The sequence below is a fragment of the Lynx rufus genome, unplaced genomic scaffold, assembly GCF_022079265.1.
Source record: "Lynx rufus isolate CCGP_SWC_20201006 ecotype Redwood Valley unplaced genomic scaffold, mLynRuf1.p SCAF_9, whole genome shotgun sequence".
Lineage (NCBI taxonomy): Eukaryota > Metazoa > Chordata > Mammalia > Carnivora > Felidae > Lynx > Lynx rufus.
Genome location: NW_025814897.1, coordinates 114,045,963 through 114,066,060, shown reverse-complemented (window position 1 = coordinate 114,066,060; position 20,098 = coordinate 114,045,963). Strand labels below are relative to the sequence as shown.

Genomic DNA, 20,098 nt, shown 5'->3' with positions numbered 1-20,098 from the left:
TCCGGCCCGAAACTCGCGGAATGACGCGGGTCAGGGTGGGGGGCTAGTTGGACGCTTGGACCCGTGAGGCCCGTGTCTCAGCTTTTGACAGATGGCAAATGCTTGGGTCTGTCCTCTGGTCTCAGCACCCGCCCTGGCCCACCGGCCCCTCGGCCATGAAGCTGACACCGGCCGGGGTGGGAGGGGTCCCCCCGTCCCTCTGGTTTGACTGTGGTCTCCGAGAGCTCCTCTCGGAGGACAGCCTCTGTCCTTGTATCTGCAGGGCAGAGCTCAGGGCCGCACTCCCTCAGCGTCCCGGCCTCCCGGCCTGCATCCTTGACCTGCTGCACACCTGGGGTCACGCAGGCACCACGTGGAGCTGGCCGAGAGGGCCCCTGGGCTGGCTGTGCTATCGGCGGGGGAGCCACGTGGCTTCCACAGGGGTGGTGGGTGCGGCCCACAGGGGGTGGGGGGTATTGAGCTGGACCGAGGAAGGGTAAGGACCCAGAGCGGGGAGCTGGGGGGAGGGGAGCACCTGGGGTGTGGGCCTGCCGCGGGCCAATGGGAGGCTCTCAGGTTAGGGTAGGGGGGTGGGGCCCTGGGAAGGGGGCCACAGACCCCGACCCTCTGGTATGGAAAGTGGGGAGCGACAGCAGAGGCTTGAGCAGTGAGCCTGGGGGGAGGTGACAGCTGTTGGCAGGCTCTGGGCGCCCTGTAGTTCACCTTTGGGGCTTGCTTAGGGCCTGGAAAACAAAGACAGAAGAGTCTGGGGCTTGCTCCTGCCAGGGTGGAGAAAACTCAGGGCACAGAGGGTGGCCAGGGTGGGGGGGTCACCCTTCCCGGGTCTGGGCCACTGGGGCTGGAAGCTGGCCTCCCTTAGCCCGGAACTAATGAGCTTGCTGTGGTCCGGGGGATGTCATACCTGAATCAGGGGTGACACCACGGGATGACAGAGGTCAGTCCTCCTGCAGTCTCCCTGCCACCGGTCTCTGCAAGTGGACGGTCAAGGCCAGTCGCAGCCTCCAGCCCTCCTGTGAAAACATTCCAAGGCCCCTGCTGGGCCACAGCCCCCGCCGGAGCCCAGGCCAGTGGACAGGTGGCTTCAAGAGAGAGCAGTGGGCCGGGCTGGCCAGCAAGCCTGCCCGTGGGGTGCTTGAGCCACGGCGAGCCCCCCGCAGCCCCAGCACGCAGCACCCAGCTCTGAGGGCCTGGCTGTGGCCTTGACCCTGAGTGCCACCCCACCCAGCACTCCAGGCAAACATCCGTCCCACCGCCTCATGCCCCGTCCCCGTCCCCTCCCAGCGTGCGGGCAGCATGGCACCTCGAGCTCAGCCCCGCCCGGGGCCTGGGCCTCGCTTACACACGGTGAGCGCCCCATGCGGCCCGCCGGGCCTCGCGCTGCATTCCAAACTCAAACAGGATTTGAGGATTAGCATTGCTTTAAATTATTCCTACACCTCACCCCTCCAGGGGGGAGTCCGTGTTCTCAGGCAGCCGGCCCTGGGAGAGCGGGGGTAGCTCCGGACCAGGTTCTCCCCACGAGTGAGACGAAGATGATTCGGGTCTCCGCAATCAGCAATCCCTGATAGTTCGTTATCTTGAGGTCTTTCAGAAGACGTTTCTTGTGCTTTGAGTCTACGCGGGGCACAGCTGAGGAAGGGATTTAAATGGTAAGAATTGCGTGAAAACAAGAACGAAAACTATGAAATGACTGATAAGCCGGATGGTGTGTGGATGTGCAGACAGAGCGGGGAGGGAGGCCCCGAGGACGGCTCTTCTGGGGACCCCCTAGTGGCCAGGTGACCCCTCCTCCACAAAGATGCCGGTGCCCGTGTCTCCACTTGGGGAACGCGGAGGTGACGGCCAAACCCTGGAGGCCCGTGGTGCATTCAGACCTCGCCCATCACGGGCTCCTCCCGCCTGCCGGGACCCGGCAGGGCCGGGTTCTTGGGGGACACGTGAACAGGACGGAGCCTTGCGAGCGGGGGGGCCGTCGGCCCCGCTCTCTCGTTTGCCCGGTGGGTCCACACTGAGTGCCAACCGGGGCAGGCCCTGGGTTGTGGGGCTGCGGAGCGGGGGATGGGCGGTGCACGTGGCCACTGCCCCCGTGAGGTCACACGCCCCCTGCCCCCTCCAGGGCACGCATGACCCCCCCCCACCGAAGGATTCAGTGTTATGAACACAACTTTTTTGCAACAGGAAAGAGGTAAACTCTCCTAGGCTTCCCCCCGTATCCACTGAGCTTGCCCCCAACACTGGGGGCAGTGTCCCGCCACCCCCTCGTGGCGGGGAGGGCAGGGGTGCGCTACGGACTAGGACCTGCCCTGTCACCCCGTGAGGCCCCCTGCCAGGGCCGGACTCCAGGGGCAGGAGGATCAGCATTGCCGTCTTCGTCCGGCTCCTTCCCCTGAGCCGGCGGTCTGGCCACTGACACGTCACGCCTTCCCCCCAGACCCCATCGTGGTCCTGGCCTCCACGGTCGTCCTCCGCGTGGGCTCCAAGGGGCAGGTTTTTGGGCCACCCCAGGGCCCATCCCTGCTGGGGCAGGTGTCAGAACCTCCTTCCTTTATAAGGCTGAGTGATATTCCCTCGTACAGATGGCCCCCATCAGGGTTTGGGGGGACAGCGCTGAATCTCTACGTCACTCTGGTGCCGGCAGCTTCTCTGCGGTCCAGGACGGGGGCTGTGCCTCCCTCCTTTCATTTCTTGGCATGATATCTTCAGGGTTCACCGCACCCGGCTTTTGCCTCCTTTGTTAACTCACAACTCCCGGATTCCTTCTGATACGCCTGTAAACGGAATTGTTTTAGTCTTTTCTTTTAAAGATCATTCGCTGTTGGTAGAAACGATACACTGTTAACTCACAACTCCCGGATTCCTTCTGATGCGCCTGTAAACGGAATTGTTTTAGTCGTTTCTTTTAAAGATCGTTCGCGGTTGGTGGAAACGATACAAGCGACACAGAAATGCAGTTGCTTCGTGCTTCTTGACTCGCACCCGCCTTGCTGAATTCTGCAACCATCTACCCGGCGTGTTGTGTGTGCCTGTGTGATCTTTGCAGTTTTCTACACGTAAGTTCACATTCCCTGCGAGCAGAGATGGTTTTGCTTGTCCTTTCCGATTGCGATGGCTTTTATCTCTCTTCCGCGCCCAGCCGCTCTGGCTGCGTCGTTTAGCACAGCGTCGAACGCGATGAAGGAAAAGCTCCCGTCGATGTAGTGTGTGCTGTGGGGTTTGCTGGTGTGGCTTTTATTACGTGCAGGCACTATCCCTGCGTTCCTGATTTCACTGGTTTTAGCAGGAAAAGGTGGGCAATTCTGTCACATGCTTTTCTCGCAGCGACTCAGGTCGTGCGTTTTTACCCCGTTCTGTTGACGTGACGGGTTGTAGCTGATCGGTCTCCATACGCCGGGCCCCCCTTCCGACGTCAATTCCATTCGGTCACAGTGTGTGATCTTTCCGACAGGCTACTGAGCCGGCTGCTAGTATTTTCTCGGGCATTTCTGCACCGGTGCTCACAATGGAGGCCGATCTGGGCTCCTTTCCTTACGTGTAGCGTCCTTGTCTGGCTTCATTCTGGCCTCGCAGGACAAGTCAGGAAGTGTTCCCCTCTTCAGTGTTTTGGAAAAACTTGGGAGCGATCGGGGTTACTTCTTCTCCAGATGTTTGGTAGGTTTCACCAGCGAAGCCGTCGGGTCCGCGGCTTGTCTCTGTTGGGAGAGTTGTGCTCACCGGTGCAGTCTCCTCGCTAGTTCTGGATCCGTCAGGATTTCCCGCCCCTCCTCATCCATCTGTCCATTTCACTACATTGTCGTTTGTTTCCCTTTGAACGTGGTTTTCATACCGTCTCTCTTCGCTTGTCCGCCTAGCCACCCGCCCATCACCCGTCCTCGGTAGCCTGGGTGTTAGCCCTCGGGGTCCCGGCGTCCGCTCCTCGAGATGCGCTGACTGCAGACTGAGCCCTGGCCGTGGAGCGGCTCCGCCAGAGGTGTCCTCGAGGCCTCTGCCCTCCTCCTCCTCCTCCTCCTCCTCCTGCCACCCACCTCCCTCCCCTGCCCTGGGGCGCTCTGGCCCCCGGGCCCCAGCAGAGCTGGCAAGTGTCCCCGGATGCTGTGTCCTTGGTGGCGTGGTGGCTGTGAGGTGAACGGGGGACCATCTCACGAGGATGGATGCTCTCTGACGTGCAAATTAGGATGCACGGCCTGAGCTCTGGGGGCTCGGTGGCTTAAACGAGTGCGGCTGGAGGACGCGAGCCCAGGTCGTCACGTGCCTCAGGGCCAGGCGAGGACGCGAGACCTGAGCCGCTGCTGAGCCCGGGTGTGGATGTGGCCCGGCTGGGCCCCGGTCTGAAGAGCAGCAGGTGTCTGCTGGGGGGGGGGGGGGGTCCGGCCTTGGGCCACTGGCCCGTTCCGCTGGGCTGCGTGCTTCCCCCCCGCCAGACCCAGGCCAGGACCCAGGCCGGCCGCTCTTGGGGGTCTCTGGGTGGAGGCCCCGGCTCACGCCCCTCTGCCCCGCAGGAGATAGTGCTGGTGGTGTTCTTTGGGACGGAGTACGTGGTCCGCCTCTGGTCGGCAGGCTGCCGCAGCAAGTACGTGGGCGTCTGGGGGCGGCTGCGCTTTGCCCGGAAGCCCATCTCCATCATCGGTGAGTTGTGCGTGCACCCAGGGGAGCTTCGCGCGAGGTTTCGGGGCGCGGGCTGGCACCCTCCCCAGAAAGGGGGACCCGGCAGCCTGGGAGCGGGGCTGGGAGGTGGGCCGGGTGGGCCCGTGTGCCTGAGACGGAGGGCCGCTCTCCCGTCCGAGTGGCCCTGTCCTCCTGACCGCCAGGCCCCTTCCCCCGAGCCAGCGGCCTGGCTGTTGACACGCCGCCCTTCCCCCCCCAGACCTCATCGTGGTCCTGGCCTCCATGGTTGTCCTCTGCGTGGGCTCCAAAGGGCAGGTGTTCGCCACCTCGGCCATCAGGTACACCTGGGCCACAAGCTCTCCCGGCTGGGGGTGCGAGGGCCGCGGGGCAGCGTGCTGGGTGGGGGCACGCGCTCAGGCGCCACAGCGAGGTCGGCCGCCCGGGTTTGAGACCCAGCGAGAGCACCTCTGGGCCTGGGGCTATGACCTCCCCCATCTGGGGGCCTCAGTTTGCCCATCTGTAAACCGGGATGATCCCAGGGCCGTGCCCAGAAGGTGGTCTGGGGACCAAAGGGATTTGGAGGTGGACAGGTCCAGCTGGGGCCTGGCGTGCCCCCCCCACCCAGCCCTGACCCTGTGCTTGGGGGGGGGGGGCGGGGAGGCTGGCGCGGCGGTGAGCGGGCAGACCCAGAGCCAGGCTTTGAGGGGCCGAGCGGGGGCCCGGGGCTGTTGCGAGGCGCCTGGGCCGGTGAGTCGGGGGCAGGGGCACAGAGGTGTCTCCCCCGCAGGGGCATCCGCTTCCTCCAGATCCTGAGGATGCTGCACGTTGATCGCCAGGGAGGCACCTGGAGGCTGCTGGGTTCTGTGGTGTTCATCCATCGCCAGGTGGGTGGTCTGGCTGGGGCGCCCGCATCCTGGCTGGCCGGACGATGTGCCCGGGTTCCTTCCAGCTGGGGGACAAGAGGCTGGGGGCAGAGCTAAGGGCAGACGTGCAGGGTGGAGAGAGAATGTGAAAGCGGCAGGCGGGAACAGTCCCCCGACTGAAGACGGGCGCGTCACCACGGGTCTCGGGGCAGAGCCGGGCGGCCGGCGAGCCTGTGTAAGCCGGCCCGTCTGTCCATGTGGCGGCCGGGGCCCGACCCTGGCCAGTGGGGAGACGGGTGGAGACGGGCCCCGCGTGGCCATGTGGACCACGTGGGATCCACGTGGAACCGTCTGGGACAGGCCGAGCTCGCACCGGGCAGGCCCCCGGCCTGTGCCGCCTGCCGGGAAGGTCACAGAGGCCTGGGCGGCCGTGAGTGCTCCGCTGACCCACACCCCTGTGCCCGCACTGCCCCCAGGAGCTCATCACCACCTTGTACATCGGCTTCCTGGGTCTCATCTTCTCCTCGTACTTCGTGTACCTGGCCGAGAAGGACGCCGTGAACGAGTCAGGTCAAGTGGAGTTTGGCAGCTACGCGGATGCTCTGTGGTGGGGGGGTGGTAAGTAGAGACAGGCGTCCCGGGCAGCGGAGGGGAGGGAAGCCACCACGGGGGCCGAGGGCACTGCGGGCTCGGGCCACGGGCTCCTCACGTGAACGTGGGAAAGGGTGCCCGCGGGAAGGTTTGCGCTGGGAGCCGGCGGCGCGGGGGCCCTCGCTCCGAGGGGGGGGACCCACAGTCGACCCTTCGTCTCCGGGCACGTGCCGGGGCCGGGCCCTCTGCTGCCCTTCACCCTGGTGGGGAGGGAGGGCGGGGTCAGGCGTGTGCCCTGCCGTCTGGGAGGGTTTGCGCTGGCCCCAGGACTATCCCTGCACCAAGGAGCACCACGTTAAACGGCAGACAGCACCGTGACATGAGGGCGGGGGGACCTCCCGAGGAAGAAGTGCTCCCCTGTTCTGGCCGGGCACCAGGCCTGCCTGCGGGTGCCGTAGCTGGGCCCGGCCCGGAGAGGTGCCGGTTCCCCCCCCACAGGGCCCCCAGGCTCTCCTGGCTGTGGAGATGGGCTCCTTGGGTGCACGGAGGGCAGGGCCCGGCGCCCCAGTTCCACCTGTAAGTGGCCCTGCTGGGCTGGGCAGCTCTCGGCTCCGTGGGCTGCGAGGCTGCAGGAGAGGCGGGTCACAAGGGAGAGGGCCCCACGGGGTGGGGGGCGGGCAGGGGTCCTGGCGGGTCAGCCTTGCAGGGGGCCAAGGGGACATTCCGCTGAGGACCAGTCATTGCTGTGGACAGCCAGGTGAGGCCTCAGCCAGCCACGTGCGCCCTGAGTCCTGGCCGCGTCCTCGCCGTGCGGGCCGTGGGGAGACTGTTCAGGGCATGAAGGGCGCCCCTGACCACACCCTCCACCCACAGCCTGGCTTCGAGGGGAGGGGGGTTCCGGGCACTTGACTGCAGGTGGACCCGGGCCCGGGATCAGCACGCACAAGGCCCCGAGGCGGCCCGGGGCGGACGCGTGCTGTGGGGAGAGACAGGGGCGCGGGCCACGGGCCGGGCCCCCACACTCCCCAGCTTTCCGTGGGGTACGGTGCTCCCTCCTTCAAAGTGCTCTGGGGTGTGAGCAGCTAGTGCCCGGGAGGGCCTCCCACGGGGCCAGGAGCGGGGGTCAGGGAGACAGCAGTGGACACCGACCCCTGCTTCAGGCTGAGTGCGGCTGCGTGGGGAGGGGAGCCCCTTGGAGCTGGGGGCGGGGCGGCCGATGTCCGGGCTGATCGGGGAGGGGCTGAGGAGAGGGTCCTGGCCTTCACGGGGTGTGGTGATGCCTCGGGGCCAGCGCCGTCCCCGGCCGTGTCCGTCCCCAGCCTCTTCCTTCCGGAAAAAGCGGGCCTTGCTCTCCTCTGGGGCTCCCTGCCCTCCTCCAGAAAGGAGGCCCTTCCCAGTCCGTCCAGGTGCGGCAGGAAGCCACCCGGCGGCCCCCCCGGGCGGACACATGCCCCTGCCGTGTCCGTGTTCCACGCCCGTGAGGCCGAGTACACAGAGGGGGCTCCCGACGTGGGCGAGTCTGTGTGCTTTCTGGAAGCTTCCAGCGTGCCAGGCCGCTCGAGGGACCCGACTCGGGGCTGAGGAAAGCCCGGGTTCCCGCCTCCGTCTGCCCGTGCGCCCGTGCCCCCGTAGGCCCAGGCGAGGCGGGCCCCGGCAGGTCTGGGGGCGGGGAGGGGCGGGGAGGGGCGGGGAGGGGCGGGTCCCGGTGCCGGGCCCGTGCGGGCACAGGCTGTCCGGAGCCGGGAGGAGGTGTGTGGGTGAGCGCCCGGGGCCCGGCTGATAAGCGGTGCCCAGCCTTGGCACCGGCCTCCCCGCCTTCCCGGGGCCGCCGAGGCTGCTCCCCTGCCCCCCCCCCTGGCGGAGCAGCGCCCCCACTCCCACACCTGTGCAAACATCCGCCCGCCGGCCGGGAAAACGGCCCCTTTGTGCCCAGCTTGGCACCGGTGCCCCAGCCCTCGCCGTCAGCTGCAGCCCCAGCCTCGGCCACCGCGGGCCCTGGCCCGGCCATTGTTCCCGCCGGGCCCTGCGCCTCTGGGCCGCCCCGGGCCCCCCGCCCCCCGGGGCTCCGGGGCAAACGGCTCCCATTCATCGCCGCGGCTGCCCCTGCAGCTGTCCGGGCGGGAGCGGCCCCCGAGCCTTGAGTTATGGGCTGTGTTCCTGGCGCGTCGCGGACAAACAGAGCTCAAGGAAAGCGAGACGGGGCCGGCCCCGACTGGGGCTTTGAAGCCAGTGTGGCGGCCTGTGACTGCGCCCGGCAGTCGCTCCCGACCCGCTCCCGAGGCCCGGCCCCGCTCGCCTCTCCGGGGAGGGGGGGGGGGCGCCGGCCTGGGGCCCCGAGGCGCCCCGTCCGGGACGGGCAGAGGAGGGGGGTGCCGCCAGGGGCCACCCCGGGGGGGCGGAGGGGGGAGGGCGAAGGCTGCTGGCCGTGCTGGGGCGGGGGGGGGTTCCGGTCCCCACACCGGGTCCGCCTCACTCCCCACGGCCGGGCCGGGGGCTGGCCAGAAGCCAGACCCGCTTCTCAGCGTGTCGCGGGCCAGAGCCCGCGAGGGGGCGTCTGGGCCGCGGGAGTCCGGCGGGTGGGTGGGAGAAGGGCTGTGGGTGCCACGGGGGCGGCCCCGGGTGTCCTCAGCACGGAGGTCCAGCGGTGTCCGTGGTACGAACGAAGCACGGACGGGCCCGTGGAGCGGTTCCGTCCGTGGCCCCGAGGACAGTGGCTGTGCCGGGCTCCCGGGGTGGCTGTAACCGAGTCCCGCAGACCGAGGCGCTCAAAGCGTGAGAAACGTGTCCTCCCCCAGTCTGGAGACCAGAAGTCCGAGATCAAAGCCTGGGCAGGGCTGCGCCCGCCGCGGAGGCTCTCGGGGAGGGTCCTTCCTGCCCGTGCTAGTTTCCGGGGGTTTCGGGCGTCCCCGCGCTGGTGGCCGCATCTCCTGCCTCTTGTAAGGACACTTGTCGTTGGCTTGGGACCTGCCTGGATGAATGAAGCAGGACGATCTCAGCTCGGGATCTTAACGTGACCACCTCGACAGAGGCCCTGTTTCCCAAGGCACTCCCGTTCCGAGGGTCTCGCGGACACGAATGTTGGGGGGACGCTATTCCGCAGCCCGGGACCGCCGTGTGCCGGCCAGACTTCACGAGAAGTCCCCTCGCCTCCCCCAGCCCCAGTCCCTAGGTTGTCCAGCGAGGGTGACAGCTCAAAGGCTGCGTGTCTCCCCCCGCCCCCGTGCCCCCACGCCACGTAGGGACGCCCGGCTCTGGTGTGCAAGCCCCCTGTTCCCCCAGGTGTGGCGCCCCGTGCCTGGCTGCTGAGGTGTTTGGGGAGGATTTAAGACCTTTTTCTGTGCCCTTGGAACAAAATGCGTTTGTTTGTGTTAAAGTTTGAGTGGAGGGAAAAGCCGTTTTTGCAAACACGGGCTCCTCTGTTTAGCGCCCGGGGGTCTCTAAAATCGGGAGGCTGCTGGGCTCTGTTTACCCCCCGCGTCTAAATTTAGAATTTAGCGCAAAAACGCTGGAAGCCCGTCCCTGCGTTCCAGCCCGACCCTTGCCAGTCTCGGCAGCTGGCGGCTCCAGAGGGGTCCGGGCTCCGGGGCTCCTACATCCTGGTAGTGTGAGGTCACAGGGGTCTGGGGGCTGAGGAAGGGCCTGCGTGAGGACAGGACCCCCCCAGACGTCCACGTGCACCTCATCTGAAGCTGGAAAAACCGAGGCCCTGGGCCCCCAGCCCAGCGCTCAGACCCCACCCGTTCCAGGCCTCGTTCTCTGCTGGAGCTCTCTGCAAAGCCTGAGAGTGCTGTGCAGCTGGGAAGCGAGGTCCGCGGGACCCCAGGCACAGTCTTGTGCCCGTTAGACATCAGGTAGGGGTGAGAGTGGTGGGCTCTGGGAGCCTTCCCCAGGGAAGGACCCGGACAGTGGGTTTTGCAGGATGCGTAGGAGTGCGCAGGGTGAGCGCATCTTCTTGTACTCGCTGTGCACTGGCTGATTCCCGGGGAGGAGTTCTCAGGTGACCTGGTGGGCCCAGTGAGGGTGGTACACGGGATTGATTTCTTCTTGGGGCGGGGGGGTTCAGCTCATGTCACTGAGGGTAGGAGCTTTCCAGCTTCGGCCCCAGGGAGAGACACGTGGTCAGCCTCAGGAAACAGGAAGATAGGAAGCCGTGGTCAGGAGCGGGGGGCAGAGCCACCCGTGGAACTGCATCTCAGCCGCACCGCGGACCGCGTGTGCGTCCTGGTACAGGTCGCCCAACCTCCGTGAGCCCATCTGCAAACTGGGTACAAAATGCGGGCCTCTGCCCACAAACTGTGGGAGGAGTCAAATCAGCGAGGACACGGGAGGTCTGGGGCCCCAGGCGCCCGGCGAGGAGGCAGCGGAGGCGGGCTGCACCTTGTGGGGGTCTGTCACCAGCCCGTGTTCTCTAGGCTTTCCCCAAAGCCAGACGCTTGTGACAGACCCTTAGCAAGCCAACTCACGCTACGGTGTTCATGGCTGCCGTGATGCCCCGTTCACGCCCCTTAGCCCTTCTGCCTTTGAGAGTCCTGCTCTGCCCCTGACCGGCTCCCCACCTCCAGCACCTTCCTCACAGGATGGCCCCTTTCCGTGCATGTGTTTTGGCCTCCCGGAACCCCAAGGACCCCCACGCTTCTGATCCCCATCCCAGGCCCTGGGCCAGGCCCGCCGCAGGGAAGGGGCTCGGGAATGAATGACGCCCTTCATCAGGCCTGGTGGCGGAGACAAGGAGGGCGGGCCACGGAGTCCGCGGATGCCTGCTCGGCTGCACCGATGAACTGGGTCCGGGGCCAGCGAGCACGTGACTGGTCCGGTCCTCAGTTTCCCCGTCCGTAAGATGGAGGGGCAGCAGAGTGGCTCCGAGGACTGACGTGGGGCTCTCCGCGGGGGCTGCAAGCCCAGGAGGGCAGCAGATGTGTCTGTGGCCCGGAGCGCCAGGGTTTCCGTGAATGGGAAGATACGCTCACTGAGAGGCTCTGATCTGCGTGGGTCTGGGTTTGTTTATTGAGTCCTTCCCACGGAAAGGAAGCCTGGCCAGGTGGTTCCCTGGCCCCCGCGTGCGTCTGTCCCCTCCACGACCGCTTCCCGCCAGCCAGGCTGGGGCCCCACGGGGGCTGGTGCCGGGCGCACCCTCAGGACAAGCGCCCGAGAAGCCTGCTGCCCGAGGTGTCCCGCCATCCACCCGGCCCCCCGCTCGGTCTGTGACTCTCCCATCCCCGGCCGTGTCCTTGCAGCCTCCTCGGGGCAGGCTGGTGGCACAGCGTCCGGCCCGGGGTTTGCTCTGCAGCCTTCCCGGGGTCGTGGGAACGCGCCCGCTCAGTCACTTACCAGCGGTGAGGCCTCGCGCACCGTGGCTGCCCTCTCAGCCTCAGTCTCCCCCTCGGTGGGATGGTCCCTACCTCAGGACACTGTCACAGTCGGCCTGCGGTGCGAGCCCCTGAGTGTACCCGCCAGCGTGGTCCTCACGCCTGCTCGCGGACGGACAGCCATGACGTCTCCGGCAGGCAAGGCCCGTGGGGTGGCCGCGGGCCACCCGCCTCCCCGGCAGCTCGGGGTTTCTGGGCTGGCCCTCCCATCTCGCTGGGGGCCCACAGGGCCTCCCGCGCCAGGGCGGAGTGTGTGTGAGGGGAAGCTTCCAGGTGCCTCCTCGTGTGAGCGGGGACGCAGAGGCCAGCACGCGCCCCCGCGGCGGCTTCCAGAGGCCGGGGACAGCTCGGTCGCCTGCCCCCACGGGCCTGTCCCCGAGGCCACACGGCCTTGTCCCCGGCGGTCATTCTGGGTCCCCTCACGTTTGCGGGCCCGGGCGTGCACGTCCCCCCCTGGCGCGCCCCGGTCAGGGGTGCGTGGCAAGCGCTGGGCAGTTAGCACCCTCCCGCAGCTGCCCGTGTCTCTGAATTCGGGAAAAACAAACAGCTCTGTGGGGATGGGCCGTTTCCTCCAAGAGCCGAAGGACGTCGTTAACTTGACAAAGCAAGTCTGTGATGGGGTCTGAGAGGCGTGTGCCCTCCCCGGGGTGGGGGATGCCTGGTCGGGCACTCCTGATCTCCACCGGTCCCCAGGAGCCCCAGCACCCCAGACGGCGCAGGGCCAGGGAATGGCACGAGGGGGCCGCCTTGCGGGGCGCGGGTCTGTCTGCTGGGGGAGAGGGTCTCCGGGGACCCTGCCCCACTAGCCCCCAGGGCCGTCCAGGCCGCCCCTGCCCTGTCCCCCCCCCCCCGTTTGCTTCCCAGTCAGCGTGCATTTTGTTTGTATTTTTATAACCTTCGTATCGATGGTCTTGATGCCTGAGTTTTCCGGTGCCCCCTTGCCCCTGAGTGGGCGGTGCCTTGCTGGCGGCCCCTGCCTCCCCCTGCCTCTCCCCACCCCTCCCTGCCCTGCAGCCATTCCCAAGTTTGTTGGTCTCGGGACTGCCTTACGCTCCCGACAATCACTGAGGAGCCGGGTTATACGACACTCAGCACGCAGGCAAACGCGACGGGGTTCTAAAAACGTGTCCATATGAATCCATCGCAATGTAAGGCCCATCCCGTGTTCTTATACATAAAGTAATTTTGTGAAAAACTGTATTTTCTGAGAGAGGGCTGGCGCGGCGTCTCAGATGCCCTCACCCCGTCCGCAGCCCCAGCTCTGCCTTCGCTCCGAGCACCCGGGCCCTCGGAGCCGACAGCTGTGGGCCAGGCCTCACACATGGGGCGCAGGCCTTCCGGGGAGGACGGCCCGCAGCCGAGGGGCGGCCCCCGTACCTGCCAGCTGACCGTCAGGCTTGCCCCTGGCTCTGCCCCGCCGGTACCCACGCCGAGGCCCAGGCGTGCGCGGCCCGCGTGCAAGTCCCGGAGCGTGGAGGGCTCGGCGTGGGCACCGGCCCCTCCTTACGGGCCCTCGCTCGTTCCGAGCGTGCGGGAGATGCTCACACGCGTGTGTGCCGTGCCGCCTGCGTGGGGGGCACGTTTGTGGGCACGCACCCACCTCCACGGGCTCGGCTGGTCCCTTCGAGGGGCCGGGCAGTAGGCGGCTCAGTGCGCTGGGCGCTCGCGGCGAGATGTGTGGTTTTGAGGGACGGTGACGTCGCGGGAGGCCCAGGACCACGGCAGGCGCCCCGGGCCAGACTCCACAGCGGCCGGCCCCCTCGTGGACGCCCAGCGCTTGTCTGGACCCGCCGCGTGCTGATGCGCTCGCTGGTGCCACCGGGCCTCCTGCGCCGTGGCCCCTCTTGCTGCGAGCGGACACGTGTGTCCCTGCCTGCCTGTGGCCCCGGGGTTCCTCCCTCCGTGCCCCGTGGCTGGTGGAAGGCGCCCACCGGGGTCCCGGGACGGACGGCGATGAGGCGGACCTCGCCACTTCCCGCCTGGGCCTTGCTCTCAGTCGGAATTTGTTAAACGGGCCTCCCGGGCCCCGGCCCTGCGTCCCGCCTTCCTCTGGGACTCCTCCGGGCAGGATGTCAAGTGAGGGCTCCACGCAGACCTTCCTGGTCCTGCCCTGGGCCTGGCCTGGAGGCTCCAGAGGGGAGAGGCCGGGCTTCCCAGAACGGACTGGCCGTGACCACAGGGCCGGCACAGGAGGACCTCAAAGGCAGAAGGCCACGTGGCCACCCTGGGCCACCGAGCCTGCTGCCGTGCCGTGCCGTGCGGGTGTGAGGCCCCAGGTCCCCGGGCCAGGCTCCTGCAAAGCCCACGGGCGGCCCCAGGCCCCAGACGCCGGGCAGGCGGGGGCCGGGCATGTCGGGGCTGAGTGGTGCAGCCAGGGCGCGTGCTCACGTCCTGCAGGATGTCTATTCAGGCTCACGCCGGAGGCCCCGGGGGACAAACCTCAGAGGCAAGCAGGACGCAAGCCTGGGGGGCGGGGGCGGGGGCGGCCCTGGGCCCGTGGGCCCACCGCAGGCTCTGCCGGTCGGCTCCCCCACCGAGAAGAAGGCTCGAGCTGCGTCTGGTCCTCTCGGAAGAAGGGCGACTGGAACATCTGGCGCCCGGGGCGGCGTCAGGAAGCGAAGCATCATCCCCGTCCGGGCTCCTGGTGCAGGACCAGCCTCAGTGCGCACTTCCGGCCTCCCGGGGGCTGCGGCACGGCGACGTCGGTGGCCCGTGGGGTGGGCCCCCTGGCCGCGCGTCTGGTGGCAGGCCCCCTGCGCACGCCCGGGGACCCGCTTCCCGTGAGGCACCGGGTCTGGGGGGCCCCGGCCGTCTGCAGGGCTCGCACCGGCATGGGCTGAGCCTCGGCCGTCCCGGTGGTGGCGGCTGGAGCTCCGCGTCTGTGTCGGCAGAGTGGCGGGTTCGGGCCCGACGGTCACCCGTCCCGGGGCTCTGGACCTGACCGCCGCCCCCCCTGCGCCTCCCGCAGGTCACGGTCACCACCATCGGCTACGGGGACAAGGTGCCCCAGACGTGGGTCGGGAAGACCATTGCCTCCTGCTTCTCTGTGTTCGCCATATCCTTCTTCGCGCTCCCGGCGGTAGGTGCTCCCGCCTCCTCCTGGCTCCCGGGCGGGCAGGGTTCCCCCCGGGAGCAAGCCCACTCACAGAGGCCCCTGGGAGTCCCCTGTCCCCGCTGCTCCTGGAGGGTGCTTTGCAGCAGGTGTGGGTGGAGGCCGGTGGGGTGCGGCCGACGCATTCGGCCCAAGGGGTCTCGGGGAGACACCGACAGCAGCCGCCAGGCGAGGGCAGAGGCGGAGTCTGTCCGCCTGGTGGGGGCGCTGGTTCCCTTGCGCGGTGGCCCGGGCCCCGCTTTGACCCATGTCCTTCCGAGAAATCACAGATCCCGAGGGCCACACCTTCTAGCTCCCCGAGCGCATGGAGGTGTGCATGTCACGTGTGTTGGGTGCGCCTGCTGTGTGTGGTGAGCGTGCGTGGGTTGCGTGTGTACTCTGTGGTCACCTGCGTGTGTCCCACGGAGCACGTGTGCATCTGTGTGTGTGCGTGATTGATCCCCTCTGTGGACGGGGAGCTCCCTCCCTGACGAGCCGGCCCCATCCATCCCGTTGGCGATCCTGGGGAGGCGGCCGCGGTCCCCCTCGGACGGGGCCGCCTCCTGCCCGAGCCAGCGCCCCGGTGCCGCCCCGTGTCCCCAGCACCTGTGCCCCACAGGCCGGGCCGGGCGGTGGCTGCCTGCGTGGACGCGAGCCCCCGTCTCTGCTCCTTCCCAGGGGATTCTCGGCTCCGGCTTCGCCCTGAAGGTCCAGCAGAAGCAGAGGCAGAAACACTTCAACAGGCAGATCCCGGCCGCAGCCTCCCTCATTCAGGTGACGCGCCTGCCGTCCTTGACGTCCGGCCTGGCGCCGGCGGGTTAAGCGCCGCTGGTGTCCCTTCTGGGAACCAGGAACTACCCTCGGCCACAAAGCTCACGAGACCTTCTTGCTACGGGTCCCTCTGGAACACAGATGAGCCCGTGCTACCACACAGACGTGCTCGGGCCTTCTGGGGAGCGTGGGCGATGCCGACGGGGTGGGCACGGGAACGCGGGGCGCCCACCTCCCTCCCTAGAGGTCCTGTTGGAAGAGTGGGTCCTGGGGGGGGCGGGCCAGGGGACAGGGACGTGCCCTGGCCCGTCCCGGGTTGGGGCGAACTTTCTGCGGGCCCCTCACCTTCCAGCCACAGTGGCCTCCTTTCGTGGTCACCCCCCCTGCTCAGCACAGGGCGAGTCTGGGAGGGAAACCCCAAGGGTCCAGGGCCCTGCTTGTGCAGCAGGGGTACCTCCGGGGTGTTCCCCACATCCCACGGGGCTAGGGACTCCCAGGTGACAGCAGGTGAGGCCTGGCGAGCCGACAGCACAGCCACGCTCTGGGTTCACAGGCCCCTCAGTACCCAATGGGGACCCCGAGGCCGCTGTGACAAGGCCTGGGTGCTGGAGGAGACAGAGGCTGAGAGCGGCAGGGTAAGGGGGGTGGCCTGGAGCCCTTGGACGCTCAGTTCCGTGACCCCAGGCTCCCAGATACACCAGAGAACGGCTGGCTCTCAACTTAGCGCAACAAAGACTTAGGCCGAAAACCGGGTCCCAGACGGTTACCAGCCCCCGCCCGGGGGCAGAGCAGGGATGAGCGGGCCCAGGTCTCGCCCGGGGCGTGGCTGGGCAGGGGTCCTGGGGCCCAGGCCCTGTGGGTGTCCAGCCGTAGATGTGGGGCCCTCTGCCCAGCGGGACAGCCACACCCAGTGCCGAATGCCCCTCAGGGACGGTCCTGGGGTCACCCCCGGGGCCCTGGTCTCCTTCGCCATCCGCCCCGGGCAGGGCCCCCTGCACAGGCAGCAGCCACCAGGTTTCGCTCAGCCAGGGGCGCCCCCTCATTCCTCTGAAGCCCTTCCGGACCCTTCCGGAACCCACCGTCTGGGGCCTGGACGGTGGACCAGGACGGGAAGGAAGTAGCAGCCGCAGCCATAAAGCCGAGGGGCCGGGCCCCCTCAGGCCTGGTTTTACGGCCCACAGCTTCTCCTTTCGGGGAGACCATAAATCAGGCCCGTAAAACCAGCCCAGGCCGCCGTGGGCAGGCTGCCGGCGGGAGGGGGGCACGGCGGGGTCCTGGCGGAGCCGGTGCTTGGGGGTGAGCACCCCTGCGAAGCCCAGGCTCGGGTGCTGAGCCCGAGGGGTGCGGACATGTCCGCCACGGCAGGACTGGGGCCCGGAGGAGGGAACGCGGACCGGACCCGGGCGGGAAGCGGGCGGCGGCCTTACGTTTGTGGGGATGGTGGGACACAGAGGTGGCACGTGGCCGTGGAGGGGCCAGGCCTGTGGCCGTCCCCTGAGCGTCCCGGGCAGGGAGGGCTGCTGTGCCTGTCCAGGTCCCCGTCCTGGGTGGTGTCACGGCCTCCCACGAACCCTGCCAGCTCCCCTGTCTGCTCCCTGCTGTCCGTCCCCTGCTGCCTACCCGGACACGGTGTGTCCTCCACTCGGATCCCGTGCAGTGGTGTCCCCTCCTCTGGGTCGTTCCTGTGTGGCGGTCGCCACGGGCATCTCTCTAGGATGCGGGTCCAAGGCTCCCCACGGTGGCAGGCCGTGCCTGGGCTCCGGGACCCCATGTGTGGGCCTCTGGGAGGGGCCCGCCCCCCCACACCCCCCCACGCCCCCCCACGCCCCCTGCCCCACTGCCTGGTGTCCCACAGGCCCCGGGTGTCCTCAGTGTCTGTGTCCGTCCCTGCACCCGCCGTGCGTGCCCCGGGGAGAGGCAGCCGGAGGGTGTCTGCGTCTGCGCGTGGGGCCTCCGTGGCGCCCGAGCCGTGGGTACCGGCCCGTGGGTTAGGCCGTGAGCCGCCTGGCGCGGGAGCAGCCCCGGGAGGTGGGGGGCTGGCACGCAGGCCAGGGTGCGGGCGGGCCCGGCGGCTGATGGCGTCTCCCCTGCGTTTGTTCAGACGGCGTGGAGGTGCTATGCGGCCGAGAACCCCGAGTCCTCCACCTGGAACATCTACGTCCGGAAACCCACCCGGAGCCACACGCTGCTGTCCCCCAGCCCCAAGCCCAAGAAGTCCGTCATGGTAACAGCCCCCACCTGCTTCCTGCAGGGATCCCTCGTGAGCGGGGGGCGGGGGGAGGCCCTGGCATTTCAGCGGCGCCACATCAGGGCACTGGTGCCACTCTGGGCCCTGGGGGTGGGCGCCTGTGCTGGGTCCTGCGACCCGGGGGTCCCCCTGGCTCGGGGCCACATAGGGCTGGTGCTCCCAGGGCAGGACTGTGGGAGGCCCGCAGGGGGCGCCCCTGGGAACAGGATGGGCTGGGTTCTGGCCAGAGGTTGGGAACAAGGCTCTTGAGAGGGCCCTGATGTCAGGCTTTCTGTGCCGGGGACAGCGGGTGCCGGTCAGGACGGAGGTCTCTCCCCAGCTCGGGGAAGTCGGTCTTCGGGTCGTGGTGCAGGGGGCTCGGGCAGGCTCTGAGCAAGAGTGTCACGATGGGGCCGGTGTGGGGACTGAGGGGGGCACCCAGGCCTCCCGTTGCCTGACGCCTCTGCACTCGCTGTTCCCTTGCCAAACGCCCTCACCGGCTCCCGCACCTCCTCCTCCACATCACCTCTGCCGGCCCCAGGCTGTCCCCCCGATGGCCCCCACCGCGTGCCGGAACTCCCGGTGGCCACAGCCCTAGTCCCCACGTGCCTGCTTGTATGTTTACCTGTCCGGTTTCCCGTCCGCCGGCCCCTTCAGCCCGAGCCCCCAGGCAGCGCCTGTGCCGAGCCCCCCCACAGCACCCCTGTCTGCTGGCCCTGAGGCCTGGCTCCCTGGCTGGTGCCCTTGGGGGCTGCTAAGGGGTTCTGGGGCTGGGGACCCCCGGGAAGCGCCAGCTTACTGCTCGTGGTCTTAGGTAAAGAAGAAGAAGTTCAAACTGGACAAGGACAACGGGGTGAGTCCCGGAGAGAAGACGCTCACGGTCCCCCACATCACATGCGAGCCCGCGTCAGAAAAGCGGAGGCCAGACCACTTCTCCGTGGACACCTGCGACAGCTCTGGTGAGGAGCCTTCGCCCAGGGTGGCGGTGTGGGGACGGGGACGGGCGCTCAGCTCCCACTGACCCGGCCTCTGCCCGCCAAGGCCCTGCCCTCCCCCCACAGACCCCACCCCGGAGGGACCCTTCCTCCGGCTCTGTTGCGGACTCTGGGCTGCGGGTGCCGGGCCCCGCCTCGGTCCCACTGTGCGGCCGGCGCCCCATGCCGGGCAGAAGGGAGGTGGCCCATGCGTGCGGACCCCCCGGTCTTGGTGGAGTGGGTGGGGCCGGGCGTCCCGAGCCAGCGCTGCGTGCCCGCGTCTGTCCTCGACACCGCATGCCTCTGCTCGTGCGTCACCGCCGTGTGGGTCTCTCCCTCCTTGGACCTCTTCCCGGCACCCACCAGAACGTGCTGGCACATTGGTAGTCGGGAGGGCAGTGTCACTGTCTTAGATGTGGCAGAAGGGGGACAAGCGTATATTGTTCCTGACCCTTTGTGCTTACGGGCGCCTGGCCCACCAAGTGCTTGGTTCTCGGGCGGCTGACCCCCGGTGTTTCCTCCCACATTTGGTCACAGTCCCCTGGAAGAAGGGCAGAGAATGTTCCGGAAAAGGGCTGCGGCTGCTGCCTGCTCCTTGGGGCTGTCGGTGGACCGGGCAGGGGCACCCACCCCTCCGGGCACCGGGCCACCGTGGCCCCGTCGCAGGCGGTTGAGATTCCGCTCTGGCCTGAATTTGGCCACATCGCTGGTGAGCCCCCGGGACGCGCTCCCCGCCGCCCCCCCGGAGTGGGCACAAGGAACAATTGTGCCAACGAGTGCCCGGCGGCCCCCCCAACTCCGGATTCAGGGGCAGGACCATTGTCGCGATGCAAATGGGGGCTCTCTGCAAATGCTAATGGGCAGGTCGGGGTGGGTAGAAGCCTCTCGTGCTGTTTGCTGAGTGTGGAACTGTCCATTCAGCCTTCTTGCTGTTAATAAGTGCCCAGTGCCGCCTGCAGAATGTTAATGAGGCACGAGTGCAGGGACAGTCAGGCACCCTTTGTGGGGTGCTTTTGCAGGGAGTTTTCCTTTCCCGCCAGCACGAGTCAGCCCAGCCCGGAGCCGCTGTGTTTCTGGGGCCTCCGCTGTGGGCCCCGAGTGGCCCCCAGCCTCCGGGCGGTACCCGGGGCTCTCGAGAGCCCTGGTCGGGGGAGAGGGGGCCTCATCCCGGCCAGGGCCCGCAGCCCCAGCCCCCACATGGCAGGGCGCAAGCAGCCACGCTGAGTACCCCACCCTCCCCCACCGGCCGCACCGAGGCCTGGCGCCCGAGCCTCGTGCCGCACCCCTGCACACCCCGCCCTCCAGGCTCCCGTCCGCATTTCTCATGCAGGTTCCAGCCCCCGGCTGCTCACGCTGTCCTGGTCGTCAGGACCCTGCTCCGTGCGCGTGAGGGTGAGGCCCCGGGGCGAGGCGGGCCTTGGCATCAGGGAGGAAGACGCGCGGGCGTCTGGGGCACGAGCCCCCCGCTCGGCCTGGTTGGGCCCGCAGGCTTCCTGGAGGAGGTGGTGTTAATGCTGAGTACGGCTGGCCGGGGAAGGGAAGGAAGGACCAGCGGCTGTGATGGAGTTGCTGTGGGGGGGACAGTCGCGCTTCTGGGCGGGATCACGTCGTCA

General features: G+C 68.2%; 1 protein-coding gene across 8 annotated transcripts in view; it reads left to right on the top strand.

Moving 5' to 3' along the window:
- KCNQ1 (potassium voltage-gated channel subfamily Q member 1) overlaps positions 1-20,098 on the top strand; it is a 322,108-nt gene that overhangs the window by 74,946 nt on the left and 227,064 nt on the right. For 7 of the 8 annotated variants that reach the window (XM_047070497.1, XM_047070498.1, XM_047070496.1 and 4 more), the window contains exons 3-10: positions 4,497-4,623; positions 4,862-4,940; positions 5,390-5,486; positions 5,942-6,083; positions 14,391-14,501; positions 15,192-15,287; positions 17,386-17,508; positions 18,326-18,470. In XM_047070497.1, the coding sequence (XP_046926453.1) occupies positions 4,497-4,623; positions 4,862-4,940; positions 5,390-5,486; positions 5,942-6,083; positions 14,391-14,501; positions 15,192-15,287; positions 17,386-17,508; positions 18,326-18,470 (920 nt within the window). Of the gene's footprint in view, positions 1-4,496; positions 4,624-4,861; positions 4,941-5,389; positions 5,487-5,941; positions 6,084-9,920; positions 9,923-14,390; positions 14,502-15,191; positions 15,288-17,385; positions 17,509-18,325; positions 18,471-20,098 lie in introns of all 8 variants that reach the window. The other variant, XM_047070503.1, reaches the window with a different exon arrangement.